Genomic DNA, 14,340 nt, shown 5'->3' on the forward strand with positions numbered 1-14,340 from the left:
AACCTAAACCTTCCTTGCTGCAGGTTAACCCCGTTACTACTTGTCCTACCTTCAGTGGATACGGAAAACAATTGATCACCATCCTCATTATGATAGCCCTTAACATATTTGAAGACAGTTATCAAGTCCCCTCAGTCTTCTTTTCTCAAGACTAAACATGCCAACTTTTTTTTAACCTTTCATCAGAAGTCATGTTTTCTAAATCTTATTATTTTTGTTGGTCTCCTCTGGGCTTTCTCCAATTTGTCAACCTCTTTCTTAAAGTGCGGCACCCAAAACTGGACAGAGTACCTGAGCCTGAAGCCTCACCAGTGCTGAGCAGTGTGGAACAATTACCCCTCATGTCTTACATGTGAGTCTCCTGTTAATACATGCCAAAATTATAAAAGCTTTTTTTGCAACTGCATTACATTGTTGATTCATTGAATTTGTGATCCACTATTGCACAAATGCAAGGAGTATGGGGGGAAAAAGCAGGAAGAATTGTAAGTATTAGTATATAAGCCAAATTATAACTTAATCGGCATCACAGAGCCTTGGTGGGATAAGTCTCATGACTGGAATATTGGCATAGAGGGCTACAGCTTGTTCAGGAAGGACAGGTGCGTAAAAAGAGAGGAGGTGTTGCATAATGCATCAGGAGTATATACACTTGTTCTGAGATCCAGAAAGAGGTAGACCAGTTGAGAGTCTGTGGGTAAAGGGTAAAAAATAGGGGTGATGTTATGGTAGTGGTCTACTATAGACCACCAAATGAGGAAAAGGAGGTGGATGAGGCATTTCTATAACAAATAACAGAAATACCCAGAACACAAGACCTGGTAATAATGGGATACTTAACTAATCAGACATCTGTTGGAAAAGTAAAGTGGCAAAACACAAAATTTCAAATAAGTTCTTGGAATGTATTGGGGACAACTTTTTGCTCCAGAAAGCAGAGGAAGTAACCAGTAGGACAGCCATTTTACACTTGATTCTGAACAAGGAGGAATTGTTTGTGAATCTGAAGGTGGAAGGCAAAGTAGGTGAAAGTGATCAGGAAATGACAAATTTCATGATTCTAAGGAAAGGAAGGAGAGAGAGCAGCTTAACAAAAAGGCAGACTTTAACAAACTCTGAGAACTGGTGGGTAAAGACCCATGGGAAGAAAATCTAAAGGAAAAAAGAGTTCAGGAGAGTGGACAGTTTCTCAAGGAGATAATATTAAAGACACAACTGCAAACTATCCCAATGCCAGGGAAAGATAGGAAGAATGGTAAGAGGAGCTCTTTAATGACCTGAAAATCAAAAAGGAATCCTACAAAAAGTAGAAACATGGACAAATTGCGAAGGAGCCATAAAAAAGAACAGCACAAGCATGTAGGAACAAAATCAGAAAGGCTAAGCCACAAAATGAGTTATACCTATCAAGGGATATAAAAGGCAGTAAAAGGAAGTTACTCACCTCATGTAGTAATGATGGTTCTTCAAGATGTGTGTCCCTATGGGTGTTCCATGGTAGGTATGCTTGCGTCCCTGCACTGCTGATCAGCGAACTTCTGTAGTAGTGTCCATTAGGCCCATGCAGGCACTGTCTCCCCTTGTGCGGTGCCACGAGGCTAGCCAGCACATGCGGGATAACCCTCCCCAGTTCCTTCTCTACCGCAGAGTCATTGACAAGAACTCCAAAGTAGAGGGGAGGAGGGTGGGTTTTGGATCACCCACAGGGATACACATCTCGAAGAACCATCATTACTGCACAAGGTGAGTAACTTCCTTGTGGTGCTCCATGGTAGGTGTCTTCTGAGTAGTATCCCTACTGGAAGGCGGGGACTTCAGAGATGGGTCAGTTACAGATGACAGTACTGTGGAGCTGAAGATGGCATTGAGGCACAGTCACCAGTGAGCACACAGCGTTTTGCGAAAGTGTGTACAGACACCTAAATTGCCGCTCTACAGATCTCTGAGATAGGGACATTCTTGAAGAAGACAATGGATGAGGAGATCAACTTCATGGAGTGTGTACGAATAGAATCTGGAGGGGTCATGTTGTGAGCTTGGTAACACCGTCTAATGCTTTTTGAGACCCATTTAGACAGCCTTTAGGCTGATATTGTAGATAACCAGTAACCAGAGTGTAGCCATGGAATCCTTCAGGGTGCAAGGGGAGGCATCAGTCTTCTCCGCAAAGAGCTTTGTGCCCTCAAAGGGGCGGTCCTCAACAGTTGACTGCACCTCTTTTGGAAAACCCAACAGAGAGCCATGACGCTTGTTGCATCACCGTGGAGATGGACCTAGCTGCTTTGTCTGCCGCGTCAAGGGCAGATTGCAGCAGTGCACTACCTGTCCCTCCTATATAATGGCCTTAAATTGGTCATGATGTAACTCTGGCATCCCCTCAGCAGGGCCAGCTCTAGGCACCAGCAAAACAAACAGCTACTTGGGGCAGCACATTCCTAGGGGTGGCATTCCAGCACTGGCCAAGCCGCCCCTAGGAATGTGCCCCCGCCGCCCCAGCTCTGCCTCCACCTGCTCCCCTGAGCACGCCCGCCACCGCTCCGCTTCTCCCCTCTCCCTCCCAGGCTTGCCGCGGCGGCACTGGTGGAGCGGAGGTGAGCTGGGGTGGGGAGTGTTACTTCCTGCGCTCCCCCCACCCTCGCTCATCTCCGCTCTACCTGCTCTCCTGAATGCGCTGCCTCTCCCTCACCTGAGAGGCAGGGGGTAGCAGGGGGGAGCCGCAGGAAGCAATGGGGTGGGGGGGGAATGCGGCACACCCAGGGATTTGGGGAAGGGGCGGAGTTGGGGCGGAGCTGGGGGACATGAAAAAAAAGCGGGGGCGGCCAAAAATTTTTTTGCTTGGGGCAGCAAAAATCCTATAGCTGGCCCTGCCCCTCAGTAAAGAAGACTGAGGGGGGATTTGTCAACTGTCTTCAAATATGTAAAGGGCTGGTATAAAGATGTCAGTGATCAATTTTTTCCCATGTCCACTGAAGGTAGGACAAGTAGTAACAGGGTTAACCTACAGCAAGGAAGGGTTAGGTCAGATATTAGGAAAAACTTTCTAACCGTAAATATGGTTACGCACTGGAATATGTTACTATGGGGGGTTATGGAATCCCTGTCACTGGAGGTTTTGAAGAACAGGTTGGACAAACATGTCACAGATGGTCTAATTTACTTGGTCCTGCCACGGGCAAGGTGCTGGACTTGAGTTCTTGAAATCCCTTCCAGCCCTACATTTCTATGATTCTATAACCCCCAGAGTCTTGTCCGCAGCACTAACACGGTATTCTCCATTTGAATTCATTCATCTCCATTTTTCCTTCCTAAGTGTAGTACCTTGTACAGTCCTGTATGGAATTTCATCTTCTTGATTTCAGACCAATTATCCAATTTATCAAAGTCACTTTGAATTCTAATTCTGACCTTCAAAAAGCTTGCAATCCCTCTCAGCTTGGTATCATTCCCAAATTTTATAAGCATACTCTACGCTCCATCATCCAAGTCATTAATGGAATAGTACCAGACCTAGGACAGACACCTATGACACCTTACTAAACATGACCTGACAATCTGATAGCGAACCACTGATAACTAATGATATTTAGTAATGATAATTTGTAAATAGTTTATAATGATAAACATTAAGATTTCAGCTAACTTCTACAAGAAGCATACCACTAGAAAGTGAAGTAAAGAAGTCCAAATGGTGAAATCAAAAATGGAACTAAATTAGTTCTATCTGCAGAACTACACTGTGTAAGTATTATTCACTGACAAAAACCTTCATTAATGCAGTTAAGATTGCCCAGAGTTATCTCATGCCCTTCCAGAAGGTCAAGTTTAGCAAAATTCAAACCTCTGCAAATCAGGAAATACAGAATTAAGGCACATGCCATTGCCACCTTAGTCACTGGAAATGATCTGAATGGACTCCAGGTGCATTCACTGTATTAGGTGTAGCTGTGCCAAATGGTGGAAGCAATAGCTGGAGCAGCTTAACTGTGATATGAGATCTGCAAAGGCCTTCCCCACCTTAACTATAGCTCTCCACATCCATCTGCTGCATAGAGGACTCAGAGAGACATGGTGAGGCCCATTATTCTCAATGAGATGGTCTCAACTGAATGGTTTCAGAGTAACAGCCGTGTTAGTCTGTAGTCGCAAAAAGAAAAGGAGTACTTGTGGCACCTTAGAGACTAACCAATTTATTAGAGCATAAGCTTTCGTGAGCTACAGCTCACTTCCTCAGATCGTGAGGAGCTCACTTCCTCAGATCGTCAGATCGCTGTAGCTCACAAAAGCTTATGCTCTAATAAATTGGTTAGTCTCTAAGGTGCCACAAGTACTCCTTTTCTTTCCACTGAATGGGAACACCTCCTGCAGATGAATGCAACCAGAAACAGCTCTGAGATGTGTTAACTGTTCCTTTTATGTCAGTGGGTGTTCCCATCCCCTCTCCCCAGTGCTGGAGAGATTGTGATATGCATCTAGCATGCTCATTCTCAACTCCTCATCCCAGTCTCAGCAGTGAGTTCTCCGTATATTCTCCCACTTTGCAGGTTCTCGGCTCTCCATCCAGAGGTGCAGGGCTTCCCTAGATAGAGCATGGTGAGGTGCTCAGACACCCTTACAGGGACAGGGTCCCTCAAATCCCAGTTCACATGAATTGGAGCAGGGAGAGGGGCTTAGACCCTCAAACACCTGGTTAACAATAGGGGGTGGAGAGTTACACCCACATAGATGAGCAGCCCCCACTCAACATACACACAAGGAGGCAGGCCCCCCAGATCCCAGCACTCACACAAGGGGTCAGGCAACCCAGATCCTGTCTCACACATATAGGTGGAGGGAAAGGAAACAGCCCCTTCCCCTCTGATCCTAGCAGACACACCGCACACGAGTAGGGAGAAAGCAGGGCTAAGAGAACCCTCTGCCCCTATTCTCCCCAAGTCACCCTGCCATTCACCTGCATGTCCCGCTTCACTCCCAATCTCCGTTCCCAACCTCTCACCTGAGCCTCCCATCCTTCCTTCCCTACCATACATCCCCATTTATCCACCTCCCCATAATCCTTCCTCCCCTCACTGCAGCCTCAAACATCTCTCTCCTCCTCCCCCGCCACCGACTTGTACAACCCCTCATTCTCCTCTCTTCCTAACAAGCATTCAAATTTCTAATTCCTCCATCACTCAAATATTTTGACTATATTCACTCAAAGTCTAAAAAAAATAAAATAAAAGCAGTCAAACAAAAAAAAACCAAAACCACACCCTGACAAAGGCAGATTTTAGTAATATGCCTTCAGACCTTTTCCAGATTCCTGCCTTAGGTGGGACTCAAACTGACACTGGTTGGGTGGATCAGGTTCACAGCTGACTGCTTATCCCCTTCACCTATACAAATGTTGAATGTGTATGGAAGAAAATGTTGGAAAAAATACATAAACCTTAAGAAAAGCTGTTTAATTCAGTGACTGTATCTTGGGAACCCTTGGCAAACTGACCCCAAATTTGGATTACTAACCCCACCCTGTGTCCCAATGAGTTCAGACGCAGGGCATCTGAAGAACTGGTGTAGAAAAGAAAGGTGCCTTTTTACTCCCACTCTCGTAGGCTGGCTTGGGGAGGGTCAGAATTTAGAGATGCTCAAGGTGTGCTCTAAATGGCAAGCTATAGAGGTCCCATGGGGATTTTTGTGTTGGTCCATAATCAGAAGAGTGCTCTGCCTCCTTCTGACATGACTCTTTCCCCAGGGTGTGTGTAGAGTGGATGATAGAGATGGACTCTACATCACCTGTGGATTCCCTGTCAGGCCAGAGCCAGGGTTGAGAATCTGTCCCAATCGCTTCTAGACAAGGGATGCTCTTAAACTAAATACTTACCTGTTGTCAACAGTCCTATTGAATTAAGGAAGACCAAGAAATTGGTACAATATATTTACACCATGTAACAGAAAACTGAATTCACTAAATTAGAGATGTTGGATTATATACAAAACAAATAAACCCTGTTTAATTTACGTAAAAAATTATTTATGTTACTTACTAAATAAACGCTGCATAAATTATAGAGTATTGTTTCTTTTAAATTATACCAGTAGAAGAAAAAATAATAAAACCACATGAAAATGTTTTGTCCTTTCCCTTCTAATAACAGGCACTGCATTCAATAATACAGTTGACATACCGTAATCTTCCATCCTGAGCAGCTGCACCCCCTGCTATGATTTTTGTAATGAAAATACTTGAGTCATCCCCAATGTGTGGGTTGTCCGTACCACCTGCAATGCTAAAGCCAAGCCCTGAATTTCCCTGAAAAATAAATATCACTTAGTTGCATAATTTTCTTTTAAAAATAAGTAGGGTAAAAGCAAATCAGGAAAGAAAACATTTTATGTTTTATCAAACAGATATAATTCCACTCCTAGTGGAATGCTGCTGAGCCTATATTATGTACTAGAGGATAACATTTATTTTTATTATTTTGGAAAAAATGGTGAGAAACTGACATGCCCTTCAAAAATAACAGAGAAACAGTTTCTACTATGGTGTAAACTCCAATTTGTTTATCGCTACAGGAACAAGTCAGATTGTGTCAATGTTCATGTTAACAATAACAACTAATCAATAAAGCTACTGTGGTTTCCTCTTTTGAGGCAAAAGAATCCATCGGTTGAAAAAACGCTCCAAACACACACACTCTCCAGGAACTGGAATGTCGGATTCTGATATTTTGTTGAAATGCTACAAATTATAGACTTTCTTATCCCATAAGCTCTGCAGAAATCACGTGCTCATTGTTTTCAGCAAATACCCTTCTCTCCTCCTGTTATAGTTTCAAAGGGGAAAAAACTATGTGGAAAACATAAAACATGATGAATGTTAAAGTATATGTTTTTAAGCCTGATCTAAATTTACTCTATTTGATTTTAAGTATCAGCTCACTGCTGACTTGCCTATATTACTGTCCTAAACCGTCTGTGGTTCACACTGCAAATTACTGTGCTATAAAGCTACACTGTTAGAGACTTTCTAGAGATGCTTTCCCACCTTGTTCTGTACAAGTGTCTCAGTCTTACACTAACACAGAAGCTGTTTCAGTATCTGTCTTCTGCCAAGTAGAGTAATCATGGCCACATGGCTGACAGTTTTATAAAGTGGATAAATGAGTGGACTAGACTGAGACTACTTTTGCTTCACTTGTGAACTTAGTCAAACTAGAACAAATATTGCAATTATGCAGCTCAAAGAGATTTTAAAAATTCTCAAATGGAGAGAGAAGAATTAGTTACTGTGGCTACATCATTTGTGTCTCTATAACATGTTTGTTTTTCCAGTCACTGAAGTATTAATATTTTCATTTCATTTCAGATTTATTTTTGAGGTAAAGGAGTAAGTACAAAATCTTTCTATTAATTTTGGATTCTTTTATACGCTATTTTACCCAAAGATATTTGTTGCTCTCTACCCCCACAAATCCTCCCAGGGGACAAAAGGGGAGTAAACAGTTTGCACCACAGATGAAGCTGTGAATTTCCACTATTTCCTTTGCTGTAAATCACCACTCTCCACATCAAGACATCATAATAGAAATACAAATTCTCCTTTCCTCATTAAGATATGAACTGAAATTTATATTCTAGAGCTTGTCAACTTTACTGCTTGAATGAGAAGGGTCCCTGTGGAACACCTCCATTTCTGCTAATTGATTATAAAAGAGGGTAGGTGCATTAACAAAATCTGGGTCTCCCACTCTCTGCTATTTACTGAGTACTACTACTCTGCTAGATTTAGAGTCTGTTTATTTTATTTGTCATTTACAAATAAGCTGCAGGGCTTGTTTGATAATGCTATGGCTCTAAGTGGAATGCAAGCTCATGGAAGGACAATGGAAATTACAACAATGACAAATGAGCTTTATTGTTAAATGGGGAATGCTCAAACTGTTAAGAAAAATCCAGAAATCTTGAGCACAAAAATATCACTGCAGTTGCCATATACACTGCTCGAGTCTAACAGAACCTGGAATGCACATAGATGTAAAAATGCTTGTTTTAACTGCAACATAAGGGTCCATTAGAGCAATGTGTATGAGAACTGTAGCGCCATTTTCATGCTTAAGGTTTTGAGATTTTTTTTTAAGCCATTTGAGTTTTTCACAGTACTCAAATGTCAGAAAATCTCAAAAACAAAATAAAACTAATTTATTTAAATTAACTATATTGCCAGAGCACTGCAACAATACAGAGTCAAATATCACCATTTAATATTACAGATTAGATTTTCAGTCTACAATGTAAACTACAATATACTATACTGTTAATGAATTCTCTGTTATTCTGTTAAAATGTTTATTAGGTAGGTAGATAAGAAAATCAAGTCATGACCTAATATATGTACAGATATCAAAATGTTTGGTTTAACTGCAACATTTAAGGATTTTTGTCTCACCCAAGCTAAAATACAAGAGCAGCTGGTAGACAGACTTCAGTACTTCTGCTGTCTATACCAGTGCTTAATTTGTAATTAAACAGATGCCAGGGCTCAAGCAATCTTTTTACTTTCACAACTGATGAAGCAAGCCCAGGGTTGCCAGGGCTATGAACTTCAAGCTTCACATGCCCTGGCACGAATTAAGCACTGGTCTAAACTGTACTGATATAATTATCAAAACTCACAAGACAGCAATTTTGGAATGGCTATGGAAGTTCCAGCTCAGTTATCCGAACAGTATTTAACAAGTATTAAATTAAGAATATAAAGCGTGTGCAAAAGCAATAAAATTTGTGCCCCTTTCATACTCACTATTCAATATATTTCATATTTAGGTTAAATTAATAGATCTAAAAATAAATAGCATTGCTGTTTAACCGCAGGCCGTCAAGAGGCCAATCTTGCCATATACAAATAGTATGAATTTCCTTCCAAATACAATTTATGGAATAGCATTTAGAATATTACCCTTTCAAGTGTAATTTCTTCATATTCATAATCTGCATCCGTGCCATTAACCTAAATGAAGGAAAAAGAAAAAACGTTCTGTAGAATTTTACACTCCACATAGCACAGAACATTTGCTCAGTACTCTGATGGCTTACTCCCCTCTCTGCAGATTGATTCAAATTCCTCTGTAAGCTTGTATGCTTCCCAGAGTACCCCCTACTCTAACCACTAGATTACGTACTGTACACTCACTTAAAATCTGAGTTTCAGCCAGGCTGATTTAGATTTAAGTTTTTAACCTCCCGGATGTATCGGTATGCATGTTAAAGATACAAGTTCTACATACTTTGGAGCAATAATCTTCTTTAATGACTTTGAACAAAATGAAAAAATCTCTAGAGATGAAATGATTTATTTTATGTTTAATCTAAAGAGAAGCTGAGACCATCATCCTTGCCACTGTACCTATTCCTGCTAAGTGGCAGCAGGGAAATGGCAATTCTGCATATTGTCTGTCACTGGAAACTAATAAAAATACTTAAACTTTTACTCAACAGTCACAGTAATATTTGTCATTTATTATAGATTGTAAACCTTCAATAAAAAGAATAAAATAAAACAGAATATTTTGTAAATTAAACTTAAAACTCATATATTCTTTCCAAGTTTTGTTCCAGGATTTGGTGTAGCATGTTTCCGTCTTTAGAAATGAGTTGCAGTTAAGAGGAATTGTTTCAGAGTAGCAGCCGTGTTAGTCTGTATTCGCAAAAAGAAAAGGAGTACTTTTGTGGCACCTTAGAGACTAATCAATTTATCTGAGCATAAGCTTTCGTGAGCTACAGCTCACTTCATCGGATGCATTCAGTGGAAGTTAAGAGGAAAGCTTCCTCACCCCAAGGTGAGATGCCTGTTACTGACTGTGTTGGAGCTGAAATCCTGTATCTTTCTTGGAGTATGAAGACCCATTAACAGTTCAGTGGAATTTGGCAGTAGCTTTTTGCTCCTTTTGCTGTGTTAGGGGTGCTCCAAGCAATGTCTTCAAAGCAGCTGTGTTGCTAAGCCAGTGTCTAAGCAAAACAGCATAGCTTCAACCCTTTGTCAGCAATAACAGCTCATTCAAGTTAGGCTTGGATTTCTTGGTGCCTCCACCTGACTGTTTAAGGTAGTCAGGAACCTTACCTTACCTCCCCTCATAGTTTCAACTATCCCCAAACTGGTATTTATCTCTATGATTAGCCTGATACCTTGTAGATATACTCTACTGACACCTCCATACTCATTGCCAGTTGTTTACTACTACTAACTACTTTTGAGTACCATTTGACTCATTTAGCTCTACCTTGTTTTTCAGTTTCTATTATCTATTGCCCTCTAGGTGTCTCTGTCAGTCACCTACTGAAATTGAAATACTGGTCTTTGTCATATTTATCTTGTGTTTCCTTTACTGGAAATAGATAATTTTACCTCACTTCTATGAGCATTTTGTAATTCTTTTTCATGCCTTATTTGATTAATTTAATTTTATAAGTTGGACAGACAACTGCCCAGATCTTCTGATCTCAAAGCAATATTGTCCATAACTTCTGGCCTCATTTGCAGTCCAATTCTCTAATCACATTTTAATTTTTCTCTGTGTTTAAACAGTTCATTCCCACTTCATCTGACTACAGGGGCTTAAAGTGACTTAAGCACTGATTTTGATAAATTCAAGAGTGAATCCTGTAGTCTGTTGTACTCTTTTTTCCCCGCTAATGTCAATCCTTAAGTGAATTCAATTATATGAAGGCATGGGTGAGGACTTCAGCTGACACTGCATTGAGGAAAGCAATGTGTGGGAGTGATATAAAGAGAAGGAAAATTCAGATTAAAAAGTAAATACCACCTTTATAGACATCATAGGCAGATGGAAGGTTTGAGTTGAAGAGAAAAGGAGTACTTGTGGCACCTTAGAGACTAACCAATTTATTTGAGCATAAGCTTTCGTGAGCTACAGCTCACTGCATCGAAAGCTTATGCTCAAATAAATTGGTTAGTCTCTAAGGTGCCACAAGTACTCCTTTTCTTTTTGCGAATACGGACTAACACGGCTGTTACTCTGAAACCTGAGTTGAAGAAATAAGCCAAAGAGGAGGAGTTGTGATGATCCTTTTGCCCAAATGAAGCACTGTTTAACAAAAAGAAAAGGAAAGGCACTGAATGCATCCGAGGAAGTGAGCTGTGGCTCACGAAAGCTTATGCTCAAATAAATTGGTTAGTCTCTAAGGTGCCACAAGTACTCCTTTTCTTTTTGCTAATACAAACTAACACGGCTGCTACTCTGAAAACTGTTTAACAGTTAGCTGGTTGGAAGTTGAGACAAAGTCACAACTTTCTAGGAGAGTAAAGGTACATTAAAAGGCATTGAAAGATCTGTATGACATTGACAGCTAAGTAGTGTAGGACTGAGATCTTATTATTTATTCCGTGAACCATGTTGTTTGAGTGTGCTTCTAAAATTGTCAGTTTAATGAGCAACTACTTGTTAATGCCAATTCCTTGTTGCAATACAAGATGTTTTCCTCTATAATATTTTTAAATAGGCTGGTCACAGTTAATGCCATTTTCAAAGATACTATATTAAGTTCTAACTGTCATTTTACTACTTTACTTTCAATTGCTTCAAAGCTGATTCATTACACAGATTTTGCCACTTCTTTAGTCTTCCTCTGTTTCTCAAATCTGGGTTCAAAGATGCCCATTCTACAGAAAGCTTATCACAAAGCTTTGAAGGATTTGATCACCTCAAAGATCACAAGGCCTAACTTTAGCCTTAACTTTGCTAGATTTTACGGTATTGTGACACAGCCTGGCCAGAGGGCAGCAGGGGAGTGTTAGACGGGAGCCTTATTCTCTGCAGAAGGAAGAAAGTTTGCTATAGATTAATTAAAGCACCTGAAGCCAATTAAAGCACCTGAAGCCAGTCACCTGATAAAAAACCCCTGCTTCAGTCAGACAAGAGGAGGAGTTGAAGCAGAGTGGTTTGATGCTGGATCAGAGAGCAGTTTGGAGAGAGGAGAGTTTGGAGAAGTGCTGCAGTGGGCTAAGACCACCAAGACACCAGGTAAAGGGACACGTGGTTTGTGCAGAGGGAGGGCAGGAAGCCCCACAAGCTGAAGGACAGGATAGGGAAGTAGCCTAGGGGAAGGAACCGCTAGTTTAAGTGGTTTACCACTATCCCTACAGCCCCTGGAATGGGACCCGGAGTAGAGGGCGAACCTGGGTCCCTCCCTCTCCACTCCCCTCCTCTAGAACACTAGTGGGGTAGTTAATACCCCAGTTCAGGGGCAAGAAACGGTGCCCTGAACCCCCACCCAAGAAGAGAAAGTGTGAGACCCATCATAGTAGTGCTGGCAATTTGCTGCACGTGGTGTCTGGGGTGGGATCTATGTGCTGGGGATTTAAACGAGGGTTAGCCAAAACCCTCCCATCCCTAAGATGGATGACATGGTCAAGGCCCTAATACAAGCCACTGCAGCCCAGCAGCAGGCTATCTGGGTCCAAGCAACTGCCCAACAGGAGGCAACTTGGATGCAGCAGGAGACTAATCGTCTGATGAGTCAGGCTGCCCAGGACCAAACCAAATGACCCGCTGTATGCAAATGTGAGGGAGGAGGTAGTGGAAGTTGTCAAGGTTCCTCCCCCACTCTGAACTCTAGGGTACAGATGTGGGGACCTGCACGAAAACCTCCTAAGCTTGCTTTCATCAGCTTAGGTTAAAACTTCCCCAAGGTACAAATTAATTTTATCCTTTGTCCTTGGAATATCCACTGCCACCACCAAACTCTAATTGGGTTTACTGGGAGACGCAGTTTGGACACGTCTTTCCCCCCAAAATCCTCCCAACCCTTGCACCCCACTTCCTGGGAAAGGTTTGGTAAAAATCCTCACCAATTTGCATAGGTGACCACAGACCCAAACCCTTGGATCTGAGAACAATGAAAAAGCATTCAGTTTTCTTACAAGAAGACTTTTAATAGAAATAGAAGTAAAGGAATCATAGAATCATAGAATATCAGGGTTGGAAGGGACCTCAGGAGGTCATCTAGTCCAACCCCCTGCTCAAAGCAGGACCAATCCCCAATTAAATCATCCCAGCCAGGGCTTTGTCAAGCCTGACCTTAAAAACTTCTAAGGAAGGAGATTCTACCACCTCCCTAGGTAACGCATTCCTGTGTTTCACCACCCTCCTAGTGAAAAAGTTTTTCCTAATATCCAACCTGAACCTCCCCCACTGCAACTTGAGACCATTACTCCTTGTCCTGTCCTCTTCTACCACTGAGAATAGTCTAGAACCATCCTCTCTGGAACCACCCCTCAGGTAGTTGAAAGCAGCTATCAAATCCCCCCTCATTCTTCTCTTCTGCAGACTAAACAATCCCAGTTCCCTCAGCCTCTCCTCATAACTCATGTGTTCCAGACCCCTAATCATTTTTGTTGCCCTTTGCTGGACTCTCTCCAATTTATCCACATCCTTCTTGTAGTGTGGGGCCCAAAACTGAACACAGTACTCCAGATGAGGCCTCACCAATGTCGAATAGAGGGGAACGATCACGTCCCTGTAAAATCACCCCTGTAAAACCAGGATGGTAGATACCTTACAGGATAATTAGATTCAAAACATAGAGAATCCCTCTAGGCAAAACCTTAAGTTACAAAAAAGACACACAGACAGAAACAGTCATTCTATTCAGCACAGTTCTTTTCTCAGCCATTTAAAGAAATCAAAATCTAACGCATACCTAGCTAGATTACTTACTAAAAGTTCTAAGACTCCATTCCTGGTCTATCCCCGACAAAAGCAGCATACCAACAGACACACAGACCCTTTGTTTCTCTCCCTCCTCCCAGCTTTTGAAAGTATCTTGTCTCCTCATTGGTCATTTTGGCCAGGTGCCAGCGAGGTTACCTTTAGCTTCTTAACCCTTTACAGGTGAGAGCATTTTTCCTCTGGCCAGGAGGGATTTTGAAGGGGTTTACCCTTCCCTTTATATTTATGACAGAAGTAAATGGCGTACCCGTGCAAGGAAAGACCAAAGGCCCAAGGCCATATTACGTGCTCAAACGCAATCTGTTGTACAGGATAGTGCAAATACGAAGGGAAGAAGTAGAGCAACTATTAGTCCCACGGAAATACACAAGGGCAGTACCAGAGTTAGCTCACAGTCACCTATTTAAGGGACATCTAGGAGTAGACAAGACACTGGATAGAGTCCTAAGAAGGTTTTATTGGCCAGGAATACATGCAAAGGTCCAGCGCTATTGTGCCTCCTGCCCTGAATACCAGTTGCATAGCCCCCAACCTCACTTGCAGGCTCCATTAGTACCTTTGCCTATTATTGAAATCCCTTTCGAGAGGATAGCCATGGACATAGTGGGCC

At 41.8% G+C, this 14,340-nt stretch overlaps 1 protein-coding gene across 41 annotated transcripts in view; it reads right to left on the reverse strand.

Annotated features, from left to right (window-relative positions):
• The window catches only part of DLG1 (discs large MAGUK scaffold protein 1), a 441,560-nt gene that overhangs the window by 204,939 nt on the left and 222,281 nt on the right, over positions 1-14,340 (reverse strand). For all 41 annotated transcript variants that reach the window (XM_073358919.2, XM_073358923.2, XM_073358918.2 and 38 more), the window contains 2 exons: positions 8,942-8,992; positions 6,168-6,292 (listed from right to left, as the gene is read on the reverse strand). In XM_073358919.2, the coding sequence (XP_073215020.1) occupies positions 6,168-6,292; positions 8,942-8,992 (176 nt within the window). The remainder of the gene's footprint in view (positions 1-6,167; positions 6,293-8,941; positions 8,993-14,340) is intronic.

This window comes from Lepidochelys kempii, chromosome 9 (genome assembly GCF_965140285.1).
Source record: "Lepidochelys kempii isolate rLepKem1 chromosome 9, rLepKem1.hap1, whole genome shotgun sequence".
NCBI lineage: Eukaryota > Metazoa > Chordata > Testudines > Cheloniidae > Lepidochelys > Lepidochelys kempii.